Genomic DNA, 18125 nt, shown 5'->3' with positions numbered 1-18125 from the left:
ATTTCATTTTGCTGAAGGTAAGTAATTGATGCTGCAGACTATGTGAATAAAGGTTGTGTGATGCAGGAAACAAATCCACTGTTAATGTAACAGACAGCACATGAGGTAATACATTTGATCACTTATTTGTTGTCATGTATTCCTAAATGTGTTTCATCACAGCTTCTATGTGGAATAACAAGATGGCCCGTGGTGTTAGCATCTAACCAACTGCTCTGACTGACTTATAAACGGATTCGAAAAATTCATCAGGAATACTTTGTGTCCATTAACAAGTAGCTCGGGATGCTTTAACACAAGTTATGGCTTTAACGTGGACAGTTAATAAGAATTTTACATATTGGCCTTAAATAATATTTTGATATTTCTAGGCTTTATCGCGATACATTATTTATATCCCTACATTATGAAATGCTCTCAAAAGCACTTTATAAATGCTCGGACTGGCTGATATTTTTGATCAAATACCTCAATACTGATACTGCGACAAGACCATGGGGTACTGGTACTTTCACAAAATATCAAGGCACGATTTTTCAAAGAAATTCTACAAGAAGATGACAAAATTAGAGCAAAATAATTAGTTGTAACAGGATTTTTTCCCCTTTTTTGTATCTCATTATTATCATCTTTATGGCCTCTCTAAGGTTAGATTTAATGGAACTACCCCTCCGAGCACCCTAACCCTCAGGTTGGGACCAAGAAATCCTTTGTGATGCTAAAGACAGCTGTCACATAGGTGAAATAATCTGGACCCAAAACAAGCAAACACACCCACACCCACTACAGCTAACCATCCATCCTCATCCCAGAATGCTTAACGCAGCATTAGCATCACACACAAATGGCAACAGATCATTGTGTATATTATGTCGAAACCAAGAAAATCAAAGGGAAAGGTGGCAGCTGACAGCAGACACACGCTCTCAAAGCCAGGAGTAGTTTCAGGGAGTGGTTTGTTATTAGCGACTGGATCATCATCATCATCATTACCTGTCTTCTTGTCTTGTGCCACTATTGTTCCTCAGGATGGAAAATCCCTCAGTTCCTGCCTGCTGAGTCAAAACATGTCAGTCACAAATATTGTGTGTAATCTGAGTTCTGGATGTGGGCCAATGAAGGGCTACTCAGTGTAATCACGGCCACTTAAGATAGCTAGAGCCTGCAGTAGGATATGTATCTTTCCTCCTCATGTTGAATCTATAATAATTACATGTTAAAAATATCACTGGATAAAAATCAAAGGGGTTGTCAAAACCTTAAACGGGCAGATAAAAGCCATCCTCTTAATGGAGGATTCAGCAATTCTAATGCAATGAAGGTTTTTGACAAAATTCTATCTGAGTTAATACAGAGGACTATTTCTGCCAATTAAAGAAAAAAAAAACACCTGAAAACTCAGCCTGATGAAAAAAAATTCTAATAAATAATTATTAGATAGAAACTCAACATTTATCTTAATTGTGTCTTTTCTCTCATACATACTTTTGATCTCATAATAAAGACTATTCATCTCATGATAGACTTTTTATCTCATACCTATAACTTTTCATCTCATAATAAATCATTTTTATCTCATGATTAAGACTTTTTATTTAATAATGAAGACTTTTTCTCTCATACTAATGACTTTTATCCTCTAACAGAGACTTTTTATCTCATAATAAAAACTGTTTTATCTCATACTTATAACCTTTTATTGCATATTTATGAGTTATCAATGGACTATGTTTTAATAGCTCCAATATTTATCAACCTATAATGTAAAATAACTGTGTGAACAAAGCCAAAGATGACTGTTTCAGACTGCGACAGACAAACGCTTATTTTAATATATTTATATGGACATTATGATTATTTCTGTGTCTGACAGGATGATCACATCTTACTCTCCTTGAGACTGTCTCGTAAATAAAAATAGTAAGGCTCCCTGCCCACGTGCTTCCTGAAGAACTGTCCCCAGCTGCTCAGAAAAAGGTGTGTCGGCACCGTGACGTCACGGCCGTACCTGAGTTTCGGTGAGGGAGAAGGGGAAGGGCCAGACAGAGCGAACAACATCAGCTCTCTAGAGCTGTCCGAGACACACTTTTCTCTATTTGTTATCCTCGGCCTGCCCTGTCGGAGGGGTCGTCGGTGGACTGTGTTTGGACCCTGCAGGGTTTGTCTGACAGGACACACTCGGTCTAACCTCAGCTGTCGGTCAGCAGGACGTCGAGGAGAGAGCCCTCCAACTTCCTGGTTCTCCACAGGTATGTGTGTCGTCCCATAGTTTCGTGTTTGCTCGCTTTGTTCACTTGCGGTTTGGATAAACTCCATCGTAGTCCTCACATTTAAAAGAAAAACAAGCCCTCCACATGAAGACTAGCCTGCAACGTTAACTGCTCTTTAGTTTGAGAAAGACACGAGCTCCTTCTGTCAAGGTGTGGACGAGCAGCCTCAAATGTTTGGAGTATCCGGGTGTGCAAGATTTGGCCTACAGCATTGTTTGTCACTGAGTTTATGAAAGCCGTGCCACAGTTGTGGAGGTGAATCAGATTGATAATCCGCGGTGGGCTGACCGGTCTGTGTGCTTCTCCTCAGGCAGGATGTCGGTCACCCCTCGGCGTGTCCGCCTGAAGCCCTGGCTGGTCGCTCAGGTGGACAGCGGGCGATACCCGGGTCTGGTGTGGCTGGACCGGGAGCAAATGCGCTTCAGGATTCCATGGAAACACGCCACACGACACACACCCCAGCACGAGGACGAGGACACCATATTTAAGGTTACGCTCCCAACTTTTAACAGAACAAAACCCCTGAGACAAATACATGGGACTTGTTTGTTTTTTCCCTGAAAAACTAAGGCAGGGTAGGACACTTATTTGTACTCATTTTGAATGTCATGTTCGTGGAAGCTTCTAAACTATTTTAGATGCTTTAAAAGAACATAATCTTGCAGGATAAACTGAAAAACCTCTGATTTTCTCATGTGGTTTTGCCAACCCAGTTACATAATAAGGCTTCTCAAGCTTCTAGCTTCAGGGAAGATCAGAGGTCAGCAACCCTTGCCAGAAAAAAAGCCTATATTTGTGTTTTATTATGAAGGTAACATAGCCTGAAAAGTCTAAATTATCCTGTCGATACTATTAATCGGTTAAAACGAGCATTCATTCATATTTTCACATGATGTGTGGGAACTCTACTCTACTTGAGTTTTGCATTTCCCTTTCGATAATGCCATGGTTTGGTTCAAAGGAACCAGCCTACAGTAAATAGAAATAGAGCAGCAATACAGAACTGTGTATGCAGTCCTACGTAAGTCCGCCCTGTGTTTGTGAAAATGTACAAAATAAAAAATGGCCTCCTTTTGATAGTTACTAAAACATACCTAACCTAGATTTAAAAACAATAAATGCACATTTAAAAAAAAAGAAAAACACTTGACCGTTCCAATTTTATTTTGACTTAAGTCCTGTTTCAGTGTGAGTTTATCCCTCTTCCGTTATCCTCAGACACACACAGCAATCAGCCCTCGAGCTTGAGCATAAAACACAACGATATTAGCTCAGGATCATTCAGGGAATCACAGTTTGTGAAACAGAAACTACAACAATGATGATGATGCCAAAAAAAACACTATTCATTTCCATGAAAAAGGTCAAAGCCACATGGAGATGTCGGGACATTGTCGCCTATTTTTAAGAGATAATATACTTATGTTTAATCCCGGATGGTACACGTTCCTTGTATGAGTATATTCAATCCTCTTTTTGCCAAATGTGAAGAGGAAAGGAAATAAACTAATGCTGAAAGGACACAAAAGATTGGTGTACAGTTAGAAAAAGTAACATATCTTGATACTGAACACGTATATTGGGTCACATTGTACAGTAGCTTCCACAAGAAAGGAAAGACAGTAAGAAAGTGAGAAAATATTTAGGGGTAATGGGTCCCTTTTTGTTAAATTGTCTGTTTCCACTAGTATAGTTGTGAATACATGTCATGGTCCGTAACCATGTGTCATCCCATAGAAACGGTACAAATGTGTGGAACCACTGCAGGAACATAAATATGTCAACACAGGCTTGCAATACTGATACATCCATCGTGTTAAATCGTCCCTCCAGGCGTGGGCTGTGGAGACGGGGAAGTTCCAAGAGGGAGTTGATGAACCTGATCCTGCAAAGTGGAAAGCCCAGCTCCGATGTGCCCTGAACAAAAGCCGAGAATTCAACCTGGTGTACGACGGCACCAAAGAGGTCCCCATGAATCCTTTGAAGATATATGACGTCTGCGACATCCCGCAGCCGCTCAGTAACCAAGGTGAAGAATTGCGGGTTGAATGTGACTTTTTCAAAATCACTCAAGTTTTCGTTGTATTTACCGTTTCATAATGCCATCACTCACCCCGCAGCTTCTTCAGACGCTGGTTCTTGGACTCCGCATGATGAAGAAGGTATTGAGGAAGACGTCCCAGACACACCAGAGTCTCTCCCTCCATACCCATCCAATGGTGAGAGGTGTCTCCTCATACATTACATGTGTTTTTATTAACATCTTCGCAGCGTACGAGAAAGCAAAGAGATTCAGTTTGATTGCAGTTAACGACTAACTCTTCTGTCTTTCCTCCTTCAGGCACCAGCCCCTCTCCTATGATCATGTGGTCTCCCATGGGCTCAGACTCCTCCATGCAGCCCCCCAGCTGCCCCCCATCAAACGAGGTCTGGCCCAAAGAGGAGCCTGTTAAGATCTGGCCCAAAGAGGAGCCTGTGGATGTGGAGATGCACACCACAACCCTGGCTGACATGCCCCCTGCTCCACTGCCCGATCACTCAATGCAGCCGCCTCCTCTACCGGACGCCCTGTTTGCCTCTCCGGAGACGTGGATCAGTTCCCTCCCGAGTAAGTGTCCGCTTCAGACAGTTCATCAAAGAGCACCAGTTTCCTGTTTCCCAGTCAGTAGATTCAGATGGAGTTAGTGCAATAGTTTGAGGTGTGTGGATACCTCCTGAAGCTTCAACAGCTCACTCCAGTGGAACTGGTTTGGCACGCGGTTAGCCGCAAATAACCAAATGTGAAAGGCACCGTTACATTCGACAGATTTGATATTGCATTGAGATAGAAAGCAGGTACAATGCGTAGATTTGTTATTGTCAGGTGAAGAGACCTCAACCAACAATGTCTGAGTATTTCACTTAATACATAAACACTAAAGACATGAACCTTTTTTTAAAGGTGATTCATAATTGTATAGTTTCACTTTTAAAAAGGCTATGCACTTTCAGCTGGGTATTGTAGTTTTCATAAACAACACTCAAATGCAGAGAGCAGCTGCACTCATGTCCCCTGAATCAAGCTTTGGGTTGCCAGGTTGCAACGATTTGGCAACTTGGGTGACAAACATACCAATAACTATGGCATGTATGTTAATTGTTCAGCATAAAGTTATAGGGTCATTTGAATCACGAGAGTTTCATGGGAGAAACAACAAAATGAAAGGAGAGAATCTCAGGAAAAGAGGCTGCAAAAAGATTAAATTATGCCTTTTGTTGATTTGGTGAATACAAATAAACCAGAGTGTCTGTGTTCATGTTAATGAAGGAGCGTGTTAGCCGGTTAAATTATATGGCTCACTGATGTGTTTTAATAGTCTTTGGACAACAAAAGATGAATTGGCATTGACTGTACTTGTTACAGGGAGCAATTAGTTTGATGATAGTAAAAAGAAAGTCTAGAATATCACCAGACATATTTTTTTTTTGGTGAAACTTGAACTCCAGGTATAGTTGGATGAATCTAAGTCTGTGTTTTGGATGAACTGTCCCTTTTTTTAAATTGAAGTTTCAGTTGTGAAAAGAAACAGTATGACAATTAACTAATCCTTTTTGGCATATACTGAATTGAAAACCGCACAAAGACTTCATATGTCATGTTGAACATCGAACATAGTTTTAACATGTGCCTTCATTTGTCTCCGCCCCAGTGACAGACCTGGAGGTGACGTTCCTGTACAGAGGGAAGGAGATGTGTCCCACAGCCAACGTCAGTAACCCTCAGGGCTGCAGGCTGTTCTACGGAGACCTCGGCCCCATGGTGAACCAGGAGGAGCTGTTCGGCCCAGTGAACCTGGAGCAGCTGCGCTTCCCGACCACAGAGCACATCACCAACGACAAGCAGAGGATCTTCACCAGCCGCCTGCTGGATGTGATGGACAGAGGTCTGATCCTGGAGGTCAGCGGCCACGACATCTATGCAGTCCGTCTCTGCCAGTGTAAGGTGTACTGGTCGGGCCCCTGTGCTCCAAATCCAGCCGCACCAAATCTTATAGAGCGCCAGAGGAAGGTCAAACTGTTTTGCCTGGAATCTTTTCTCAGTGGTGAGCAGAGTTATCATATTCGGTTTAAAATTATCAAATTTTTTTTCAAGATGTAACTGAAATAATCTGTTTTTTCTAATGTAATGTTAGAAAGAATTCTAATAAATGTATTTGTGTTGGACGCAGGGGTGATAGCCTACCAGCGTGGTCAGACACCAACCCCCCCTCAGTTTGAAATCAGCCTGTGTTTTGGAGAGGAGTGGCCTGATGGGAGGCCCCGTGAGAGGAAACTCATCATGGTTCAGGTAAGAAGTTGTTGAAGTTGATTTTATATCAAGAGTTTGAATGACAGTAATCAGGGCTCAGAGGGCCTCAGGGCTTCACAGGGCCACACTTTGTTTACAGCATTTGAAAGAATAGTTTACTCCATAAAACTGCATGGTGATTTTTCTCTGAATTAAAAAATCTATTTTCTATGATGGTACAAGATGAAATTGTCTTCTTATTTGAACATTTTTCAATTATTTAAAGGAAATAAAAGCTGCTTAATTTAATTTAACTTCACCTCAGTTCACCTTCACACAGCTCTCATATTTATTTTCAATACTGAGGAGCCACATGACTTCACTCTATTTTTACTTTCTTTGTGTTAAGTCTGATTGTGTGACTCATACTGGTCCTTTGTCCTGCAGGTCATTCCAGTGGTGGCCCGCATGATCACTGAGATGTTTTCCGGAGACAACACACGATCCTTCGACAGCGGCAGCGTTCGCCTGCAGATTTCAATCCCGGACATCAAAGACAACATAGTGACCCACCTAAAGCAGCTGTACTGCCTGCTACAGACCCACCAGGGCCAGGATGGCTGGGCGCTGCCGCCCGGCCCGGGCCTGAACATCGTCCAGGCTCTGCAGGGACAGTGAAGCAGCCCACACTGTGAACGTACATATATCATCACTGAGTTACCTACTGTTAGCAGAGAAGTACTTATGTGTAATCGTATTTAGAAGTGTGCACAATTTACTGTAGGATTCTTCTGCCTTTCTCGAGTGTAAATGTTTTTCTGTATATATATATATAAGTAGGGCTTCAGGCCTGCACCTCTGCGTCATGTATTCAGAGGCCGTAGACTGATGTGGTGACTGCATGGGCCAAAGTCCTGCTGGCGAGCATTTAACATAGTTAATGAGTTACAGAAAGTGTCCAGTGTCTTTATGTATCCAAAACGAGTCAGTGATTACCAAACTGTCCTATAGCCATGAAAACAGGCCAGAATGATTTTTATCCTTTGAGCTCATATGTAATGTTTTGAAGTGTAGGATTTGTACTTTTTTTTTTTAACATATAGTTAAATGTGAATTAAAGCATGGGTAGTTTCTTCTTCTGTTAATTTACAATTAAATGGACTGCTGTACTCGACTGTCTGACATCCCATTATCCTGCGACCACATGTAATTAGGTCTGTCGTGTTTTGTCGTTGGTTGTTTTATTTCTTCACTTATATATTGTAGGATATTTTTGTATTCATATCTTTGATTTTAAGTCATCTGATGTGTCCAGCTAAACAACATTCAGCTGTATGGATCTGTTTTAATATGGATGCCACTGCACTTTGAGGTGCTGAATTATGTTTTATGCCTAGTTGAACGAAAGTGCATTTATCCTGATATTGTATGTTTATTTTATCAATAAAAAAGCCAAATTAACACTGGAGTTTGATTAATGACTTTGATGATTGCTAATGTGTTTCAGGTCAAGAAAATTTCAATCTATCAGCTCTGCAGCACCCCCAGAGGGCTGTTCGATGTTAACTGCAGATGTGTATTTTGTAAATGTGCTCGCTTAGCACTGCTGACCTCCAGTGGTTTAGTTTAATAGCAACAGGTCTGGGAGGGGTTCAGCATTGTGTGATGTGTTTTTGTGCATTGTCCACATCAGGTTTGGTACATTCATTTGATTTACAGCCACCTGATGGTAAAGGGCAACTATATCATTGGACTTACTGGTAACATAATTAATACCTGTTACTCATTTTCTCTGACACCAGAGGTTTATTGTATCCCGACATACAAAATGAAAACAGCATATTTGGTATAGATTACTCAAGTTTTGATACCATGCTGACTGATCTCTTAAATAACAAATATACTTTATAATTAACAACATTGGTGAAAGAAGTATTCAGATCCATAAGGTAGATAACATCAAAATACCCCATGTTGTTGTTGATTTTGGCAGCCCCTGTGAACAAAAGATCACAATAGTGAAACAAAATCAACTTTTTTTTTATCACTGCCAAACCACCAGACTGCAAAGCTGCTTCTCTCATCAGGCTCCTCAGTTCATCCTCAGCAATCCGGCAATGTAATTTTCAGGACTTATCCAACCCGGATCAGTCCGACCTGGTGACGGGGATAAAAGCAACATTATGGCACTTTTTTCAAACCTTACAATGACAGCCACAACATAGCGTGATAGTACAGTGTTTTGTAATAGGGTGAATGTTTGAATGAGTGTGTCTGTACTACATAACAGTGAGAGCGGAGGATCACATTGTTTCATACATGTTTACTTCAACATTTTTTGTTTTCAACTGATAACATTTTGAGGATGTAATGAGTTTTGTCTGTAGTTTGCGCCTGCATTACGCCTGACAAAAATGGCTCCAAATACCCAATTTCTACATAATTTTTTTAAAAATAGAATGACGAGAAGGTGACCCTTGTATTTCTGTATCAATTCCACACATAGGACTCCCCTGTATTATCCTTTGAGCTTTATATAGTCATGTTGTTTACCCCGTGCACTCACTAAGGAATTTGTTCTAGCCCGTGTTCGGCTGTGTGATTCAGAAGATGTGGTGTCTTCTTTAATTTCACTTGTGCAGTTCTTATGAGGAGTTTGAGGGTGGAGAGAAGAAATGTTGACACGTGAAGTGCTACAACTTGAAAACACTGAGGAAATGTCCTGTGTCTGTCGTCTTTGAGTTCCTTCTTCAGTACTGGGCACATGTAAACAGTGTATGAGGAGGGGGCATTGAGAAAGTTCATAATAATTATATTTGTATAATAATTGTTCACAATCAATATGTAGTGCAATTCAATGAGCGCCCCTTTATCCCTATTTTCAGCGTAATTTGTATTTTCTGTGAGGATGAAGATTAATAGGAGAGTTGGAACCTCGAATTGTAGGATGGAAAAATGACGAAATGCTGATAGGGCATACAAGCTCTGATTTATAGACCTGGGAACCTTTAAGTTTTTCCAGGGTAAGGATTTCCTACGTATCAGCTACCTTTGCTCGGACTCGATGCCACAAATAGATCACACACCCTCAACGGAGTCAGCCCACCAGCTACTGACACTGGACTTTGTCCTTCCCTTTTACCATCCGGCAGAAGGTCTTGGGTGTGTTGACTGAGGAACAGGACAAAAATAAGCATATTCGTACTAAACGGTAGAAAATACATAAGGAAATACCAGGAACAACTGTCAGACATCAAAGGTAAGAGCTTTTGATAATGAATCTCCACTAAACTGGATGTTTCTTTGTCATTTGTGTAAATTATATGAGGTGAAGGTTCCTGTGTGCATTACATTTAATACAAATCACACAAAATCTGCGTCACCACAGTCTTCCTTATAATCCTCACAGTCACACAACGTTAGGAACAGATCGGATTAGACCAGATAGTAGACCTGTGTATTATGATGATGACCTCCTTTTGTTTTATGTCACTATTGTGTTTTTATATTATGGTGTGTACTGGATGTATTGACTACTGTTGCAAACCAAATTGCCCTTTCGGAGACAATAAAGACTTTCCAGTCCAATCCAGTCTCTAACTTGCTTAGGATTTCTTAACCATTCACACCTATTATCATGTGAAATATGTCAACATTATCTTACTGAATTCAATCAGATCATTTACATTTAGACTGGTTTCAAAGACATTTGCAGTATTAAACTGTCAACAAACCTCTTTTTAAAAGACGTAAACTCTTGAAATATTTTAACAGCACCATAAAGAAGTCTTCGTAAGGTTTATCACTGTGCTGTGTTGCTAGTTGACTATAACTAGTTAATGATTAAAGAGCCATTCTTTGCTGTAACAAAGGTGATGTTTTCACTAAGACTCATTTTGTTTCTGACATAATGTGTGAAAGTTGTGTTCCTCAATCACAACTTCACAAAACTGTGTTTTTTCAATTTTCAGCTGATTGTACAACAAACCTCCCAAAATCAATGATTGAAGGCTTTAATCATCGCAAGTTGCGGTGTCAGCTCATACCACTGACATGACACATTTATCGTGTGTGTTATTCATATCATGTATGATGTTACAGGTGTGGTAGATCGCAATGTTCAGGAATAATAGTCCCTTTGGCATTGACAGCAACAGCCTTGCAGATTCAATCCGGTCCAAGTATGTATCTCAAAGTTTTATGCGGTTGAATTGGTTGATTGCTTCGTTAATTACTGTATTCCTTTGATAATAATCAATGTTGTTAAGGTTTTTTATTTGTTGTGATAGTGGTTACCTCACTATGGATGATGTGTCATCACAGGCATCGAATCTGTCGAAACCCAGTGCAAAGTCAATTTACCGTAAGTTAACACTGATGAACTTGACGTCACACATTTTGAACCACTTACCTTTTCTCTTCTGTCTCAGCATTTTATTTTATTTTACAGCTACTTAAGCATTTTATGGTATATAGAATTGTAATGTTTTTTAATATTGTATATAGTACTTTATTGTTTCTATATTTGCCCTTGCATTTTTATTGTGTTATACCCGCTGCTATGATAACCTAATTTCCTAACTTAACTTTGGGGATTAATAAAATTATCTATCTATCTATCTATCTATCTATCTATCTTATCAACTGTTACGCATTTTTGATAAATAATACCTTTTGGTTTGTTCTTTAACAGTGCAAAGGCAGGCGTATGCAGTGTCAATAAACAGCATGATGGACAAATTTCAGTACAGAGTGGAGGTATCATTTGTCACATTACCTCAGTAAGTATGACCCTTTCCAAGTCATGCCATGTTTGATGTTGCGATGTGTCTCTGCCGCAGCACTTATTCACTTGTGATCTGGATGGGAACGAGTTGAAGAATGTAGCTGACTGTGTGGAGCGGCTGAAGCTGCTGGAGGAGATGGGTCGAGTGTGGGGTCAGCGCATGCTGATGGAGGTGCGCGGTCCTGCACTGCTGCTAACAGACATTGAAACCAAGGTGAGTGCCACACCATGAGACTAGGGCTGGGTATCACCAGGTACCTCGCGATACGATACTATCACAATATTTTGCCCACGATAACGATAATATCACGATACAGCGATTCTGCGATAATCGATATATTGCAAAAAATTTCATCCACGATACATCACGATATCTGTGTCACTGAAGAAATTCATAATTTATTGACTGCAATGAATCCATTTCACAGGAATTACAAAACATTGTCAATCAATTTCACATGAATGACAGCCAAGTAAACAAAGAGTATATTGCACAGTGACTGTTCTTAATACACACACTGACTACAACTGTCATTAAATATCTATATGTGTGGGTTTCAGAGCTACTTAAACCATTTTTTAAATTTTATTTGGTTGTATACCTATGTTTGAAAAAAGATAAAGCTGTCCTCCGAAGAGGGGTGGTGGCCGAAAAAAAAAAAAAGAAATGTAAAAAAAAAAAATATTTTTTTTTTTTTTTACATTTTTAAATATCGATATTTGGCACCAGTGTATCGATAACGTACCTCAAGACGAAATATCGCGATATATCATAGAATCGATATTTTGGCACACCCCTACATGAGACAGACATGACGTGACAGATCCAGGATGACAGTGACCACACCCAGGGCATTAAAGAAAGATCAATTATGATTAGATTAATGATCATGCCTTTTAACCTTCAGAGTCATCAGATTTTGGAGCAATATGTTAGACCACGCTCTTTAAAGACAGTATTTTATACAGTCAATCATGATCTACTTATAGAACCGTTGGAGATGTGAATTCGCTTTCTGGCATGGTTCTAGATTTGTTCAGGTCAAGAATACTTCTGCTTAGGAAGAGTAAATATTTCTTGTTGTGTATCCCAAGGTTTAGTCCCAGGCCTGATTCTTCTGTCTGCAATTTCTGCTATTAGGGTCTGTGGCTTTCAACCTTTCAGCTGCTTTCACCTGTACGCAGATGACACCCCACTCTATATAGTCTATAAGACTGACCCCCAAGAAAAAGTACAAAATCAGTTGTTTCAGCAAATCCCTCCAAACGGAATGTGTTAACGTTAAAGTCAAAAAGCCCACTAGCTGCTGTAGGAGGAACAAGAGGAGGATGTCAAGTAATGTTATGATCATAATTTCAGACTTAAAAACTGGAGAAGTGTTGCCTTGGTGCAGTAATGAAAAAACCAAAACCATGATGTTTCCTGAACCTTTACTAAGTACATATTTCAGCCGAAATTGTTATCTTTCCCTTAACCTAACAAAGACGTTTTGTGCCTAAAACCTAACCATTGAATGAGGGCTTATCTTTTGGTTGAGTTGTGTTGATCGATCTAACAGAGTTCATAGAGTTCTAGGATCTGAGCCATTAAAAAAAAAAAATGATTCAACCTTTATTCAACCAGGAAAAAAAGACTCATTGAGATTAAAAATCTCTTTTACAAGAGTGTCCTGGCCAAGACAGGCAGCAGCATAATCATACATACACACAAACACAAGGTAGACATAAACATTAAAGACACTTAGCATCCAAAACAGCAACATTTGAAGGTCAGCTACAGTAATAACAGCCTCAGGCAAAACATCTGCAACCAGATGTTTCTGCCTCCGGGTCATCCAATTTCACCTTAAAAGAGTTCAACGAGACGTTTCAAAGTTTTTTGCAACATGTTCCAGGCCATGGAGCACAGTTCTCACACAGAAAAACCAAAATGAAGATACTTGATTTTGGTTTTTACTTTAATATGTCACACATTTGTGTAAAGTGCAGAAGTTCATAATGTGGTTGTATGTCTAAAAACCTGCTGTGTTTTCTCAGGAGGAGCTGGAGTCCATGGCTCTCAGTGAAGTCCTGGACCTAAGGGCCGTGTTAGACTCTGGAGTGTATAACTCCCTGCTCACAGTGTCGGTCCAGGCCAGGAGAAAAACAACCACCACTGTCTTCCTGTTTCAGTGTGAGGATGTCAGGGTGAGAACAAACCCTGTGGACATGGCTGTTATCATGATTGCTGCGTGAAAGTAATGATTGAATCGATATGTTTTTGCTCTTATCACAGGCTGACTATGTTCAAAAAATTCTGTCACAATCACTGAGGTAAGAAAATCCAAGCGTCAGGTAAGACCCTAAATAAGAGCAAATATCTGAAACTTTATTATTGTTTACTTCATTCATCAAAATGCATACTTTTTTAAGCAGCAACGCAGAACGTATAGCTGGACGTCAGGGAATGACAAACCAGCAGAGGCCTGCAGTTGAGCCAGTTCCTCAGTATTTGCCTCCTGACTATGGTGAGTCTGTGACAGGAAATTGCTGCTGCATTAATTAACAATGATGGAGTCAGAATCCATACAAACCCTCAGTCTCCTTTGTACATACTATTAAGAGGAGGACGCCATCTCGGAGATGTTTGCACTCGAGGAAGAGGAGGAGGAACCACCACAGCCTTTAATCACTGAAGAAGAACCTCTGCCTCCTCCACGCCGCTACACAGAGCTGGACAGGGATGTAGTGAGTGTCCTCATTCAGACACAGGGAACGTCAAAGCTATAGATAACACACTAACATATTGTGACAAGAGAAAAAGAATGTGGAAATGAGTTTTCTGTCCTCCTTTTTTCACAGGATGTCTTGAACCATATTTTAAATGACATAGAAATCTTCATGGGAAAAGTCGCTGCAGTAGCGGCTAAAAACAAAAAGAAGAAGAAGAAGAAGAAGAAAGGAAAAAGTAATCTAAGAAACGAAGGATAGAAATTGTACCAGTTGTGACGGCTTCATCATGTTTTTTTTTTTGTTTTTTTTAGTGATGGACGGCATGCCACCTGCAGAAGAGTTCGCAGAGTGTCTCCATAAGGTCAAATATGGTTTCAACCTCCTGGTGAGTGTCTTTAGCCACGATCCTATCATCGTGGCCTGTTAGTCCTGTTCAGTCTGCCGTGTACAGTGCGTGTGTTACGTATCATTCAATGTTTTGTTTTCATATTCACAGGGGGAGCTCAATGGGAAGATTAATAATCCCAGCGCTCCTGATTTAGTTCACTCCTTATTCTCCACATTAGCATTCGTAAGTGACTAAATGTTTTCAATTTGAACTGTTTTTGGTAATTTGAACGCAAATAATGCAATCATTCACTGTTAAAATGTTCTCAGTGGTGTTCATGAATGTTCTGTGTTATCTGTGTTTGATAGTTCCAGGAGTTCTTTGCTAACAGAGAGTTATCTTCTCCTCACCAGGTGGTATCTCACTGCCCCGATGATCTGCCGCCCACCATTGTGGCGCCGCTGCTGGCTCCTCTGTGTATCCGTCTGATGAGCGAGGAGGCCTCCACAGAGGAGGACCAGCTGTGGCAGTCTCTGGGCGACGCCTGGAACATCCCCAGGTGGGACAGGGGACGCTGTTTTATTATCTGTATAAGAGAACAAATTTCACCAGACCTAATGTAATGTACTGAAAGGGGCTATTTGTAAGATCATTTTCTAAAACATTCTCATAAACTGAACGTGAAAAAAAAAACAGTGTAAATGTCGTGTTAAGTCACCCCTTCAAAACTATTTTTTTTTTCAGCTGGGACATGAAAACGAGTACTAGTTAGTTTCAAAAATAATTAAAATAAACTTGTGAAATGTCAAGAAAGGAGATATTTTTAGACCTGTTTTCCTTAATGAACAGAAAAACACAACCTTCCACCCTCTGAAATCAAGTTTCTCTCTTCTACTAAACTGAAGATAAGATTAATTATTTCTTGAAATCTTTAAAAGGAAAATTTAATGGCCTTATCATGCAAATTGTCCCCTTGTAGTACAGCTTTGAAGAACTCCTGTATTATTTTATTTCTCATACACTGCTTTTCACAGGAAGATATTGTACTTTTTACTGCACTACATTCAGGTATACGACAGCTACCGATATTTCCCTTCACTTATTATCTAGTTACTTTTAAAAAGGAGAATTTACACACAAAAAACACACAGTATGCTTATGAAATACTATATATCATTAAAGACCTCCAAACCCCTAAGAAAAAGTCAGTGCTTAGATCAAGTCCCCGTTCAAACTTCTCAGAGAGCTGCATTGAATAGCTCTCCCAGCACCAAAGAGTTAAAACTGCAATGTTTTTTCACTATAAAAAAGATCCCAGAAACCGATCCAATACAATGAATATACATTTGTGGAGAATACATTTTTCTGTTGCTCTAAATCATCTCACAACCCTCAATATTTATCTTGAAACCATAGCCAACCACAAAACTACCAACTGAATATATAGAAGTCTATCTTCAACTAACCCAACCGCACCACTAAAATGCTGCTGATGTCACTTTAGATACCATGAGTTTATTCTGCTGATAATACATTTACCTAACTAGGGTTTTGAACGCCAGATTGCTGTAATTAAGTATTTGCACATTGCATTCCACTGTTGCATTAGTACTTTTACCTCATTGATAAGCTGCTGCGTATCTGTGAATAATAATCAGCTGTGATTTTGACAACATTACCAGCACCCAGTGGCCCGAAGACGATGAGGACATCCCGACGTACACTCTGGAGTTCTCTGATGGCTGGCAGCCCTCTGAAGTGTCTGCAACACCTGAACCACCTGCACCCAGAGAAGCTGTGAGCAGACGGCAGAATCCACCACCTGCACCCAGAGAAGCTGTGAGCAGACAGCAGAGTCCACCACCTGCACCCAGAGAAGCTGTGAGCAGACGGCAGAGTCCACCACCTGCACCCAACCAGGTAAACCGTATCAAAAAAATTCACCAGTCCAGATGGACAGGTAGTATGCAGAGCAGAAAGAAGAACACACATAACAAGGCCTTGTATTTTTTCTTCGTAGACTTCAGCCCAGTCGAGACCACAACAGACCCCCAGAAAATCACGGTATGCACAAGCACATAACGTATAACTCAGTGAGCAGTGAAGGTTTCGAACCTCAAAGGTTTTTGATTCCCTGTGATGTGTTTTTCAGCTTAGGCGAGTCACAACCGAAGCCCATGAGGGTCACTGCCGATTTCCTTTCAAGAAACGACAGAGAGCTCACCGTCAGAAAAGGAGAAATGGTTGAGGTGAGCATTAAGATGAACCAACAGCTTTTTTTCTGTTCCCTTCTCCGCTGTCTCAACCAATGGCCTGGTTTCTTTGTTGTGTCGACCCGCAGCTGCTGGACAAATCAAAGCAGTGGTGGAAAGTGAGGAACAACAGAGGGGAGGAAGGCTTCGTTCCCAATAATGTCCTGGGTCCTCCAGATGAGCAGCCGATCCAGGTGGGTGACACTGACACTAAGGTCGACTTCAACTCAGTGTGTCAATATGATTGGAACATCTACAAAATCAAATTTTTCACTTTCAGAGAAATTTTGTTTAACCTGCAGCTCTGAAACATTGCATATTAACAATGATTGTTGGTGTAATCAGGACGTAGTTTCCATCACACATCAGTCAAATCACAGTGAACTATTGTTCTGTTTTGTCAGCACACTGAAGGTCCTCCTGTGCTAACAAAGAAGTCCAAACCTGCAGAAGTGAAAGCCTGGCTCGAAGACAAGGGCTTTAGCAAAATGTAAGTAACCTACGGTTATTACATTTATTATTTATGTGATGATGTCTTCCTGTTCTCCTCACTACATTCATACAAGTATGATACCTACTTAAGTGTGTAAATCTGTGTTACACAGCCATAAAGTCAGTGTTGTGGTGGATTTGTTTCTGTTGTTTTTGTGCTTTAAAGGGCCACCCCTCCAATTTTATACATCACACGTGTCCCCTGATGATGCTACGGTTAATTTTATGTTGTCAGGATTAATTTGTCATCTCAGTACAGACTTGACACTTGAACTTTGAACAGAAAGCCTGTATCAGAAACTGGTGGTGTGGGTTAAAAACAGTGTTTTTTCTTTTAGGATGGAGGTTTAGAAAGCTGTTTGTTTAAGTGACACTCATACTTCTCGAATGAACCCCCTCACTGATTAAGGACGGATCAAAATGACTGTTTTACTTGCAGCACTATACGCTGTCTGGGCGTGCTGAGCGGCTCGATGCTCCTGGGGATGTCGAGAGAGGAACTGAAGATGGTGTGTCCAGAGGAAGGGGGGCGAGTCTTCTTCCAGTTACAGGCGGTCAAGTCTTCCCTGGTTGTAAGTGACAGACCTCGGGGCAGCTTCATTTGATTCCAGGTTCATTATTATCTCACTGATGAGTGTTTTGTTTCAATACTGCAGAATGCCAGTTAAGGAGGCAGGAGGAGAACATCAGAGAGGGAGAAATCATCGTGGATGAAAACATGTCAGCAGTTGGCAACTGTGCATAATATACAGCAATAATAAGTGAGTTTAGGTTTACAGCTTCTTCAGCATTTCATATTATCTTTCACGTATTGTATCAAATAATATATATTAGTAGAGTTGTAAATCATTGAGGAGGTTGTCTGATCAAATGTAAATTAAAGTGCATGTAGACAGTTTCTCCAGCAGCACTGTGGTTCACAACCTGTCACGGTCTGAAATATGTAACGAGCTAAAACCTCAGATCAATATGCTCATTGTGCGACCTGTAAATAAAAGATCCATCTGACACACATACA

The 18125-nt window shown here is 40.4% G+C and overlaps 2 protein-coding genes across 4 annotated transcripts; both read left to right on the top strand.

Annotated features, from left to right (window-relative positions):
• The first annotated feature begins 2037 nt into the window (after window positions 1-2037).
• On the top strand, window positions 2038-8000 carry irf6 (interferon regulatory factor 6). The gene is made up of 8 exons (XM_030418503.1): window positions 2038-2249; window positions 2581-2759; window positions 4104-4299; window positions 4391-4489; window positions 4612-4878; window positions 5960-6352; window positions 6479-6597; window positions 6985-8000. The coding sequence occupies exons 2-8, from the start codon at window positions 2586-2588 to the stop codon at window positions 7213-7215; spliced, it is 1479 nt and encodes a 492-aa protein (XP_030274363.1). The 5' UTR covers window positions 2038-2249; window positions 2581-2585; the 3' UTR covers window positions 7216-8000.
• A 1679-nt stretch (window positions 8001-9679) lies between these two features.
• eps8l3a (EPS8 signaling adaptor L3a) lies at window positions 9680-18123 on the top strand. Of its 3 annotated transcripts, none has more exons than XM_030419516.1 (20): window positions 9680-9796; window positions 10639-10718; window positions 10827-10900; window positions 11231-11295; window positions 11379-11537; window positions 13361-13510; window positions 13599-13636; window positions 13739-13830; window positions 13926-14050; window positions 14165-14270; window positions 14347-14420; window positions 14532-14606; window positions 14777-14922; window positions 16046-16283; window positions 16384-16427; window positions 16516-16612; window positions 16705-16809; window positions 17020-17105; window positions 17547-17679; window positions 17764-18123. In XM_030419516.1, the coding sequence occupies exons 2-20, from the start codon at window positions 10654-10656 to the stop codon at window positions 17773-17775; spliced, it is 1884 nt and encodes a 627-aa protein (XP_030275376.1). In that variant the 5' UTR covers window positions 9680-9796; window positions 10639-10653; the 3' UTR covers window positions 17776-18123. The 3 variants fall into 3 exon arrangements, with proteins under 3 accessions (XP_030275376.1, XP_030275375.1, XP_030275377.1); XM_030419515.1 differs by having other exon boundaries at window positions 13736-13830; XM_030419517.1 differs by having other exon boundaries at window positions 9685-9796; window positions 10861-10900; window positions 13736-13830.
• The last annotated feature ends 2 nt before the right edge of the window (window positions 18124-18125 follow it).

The sequence above is a fragment of the Sparus aurata genome, chromosome 6 (genome assembly GCF_900880675.1).
Source record: "Sparus aurata chromosome 6, fSpaAur1.1, whole genome shotgun sequence".
NCBI lineage: Eukaryota > Metazoa > Chordata > Actinopteri > Spariformes > Sparidae > Sparus > Sparus aurata.
This window is presented reverse-complemented; position numbering and strand designations above follow the sequence as displayed.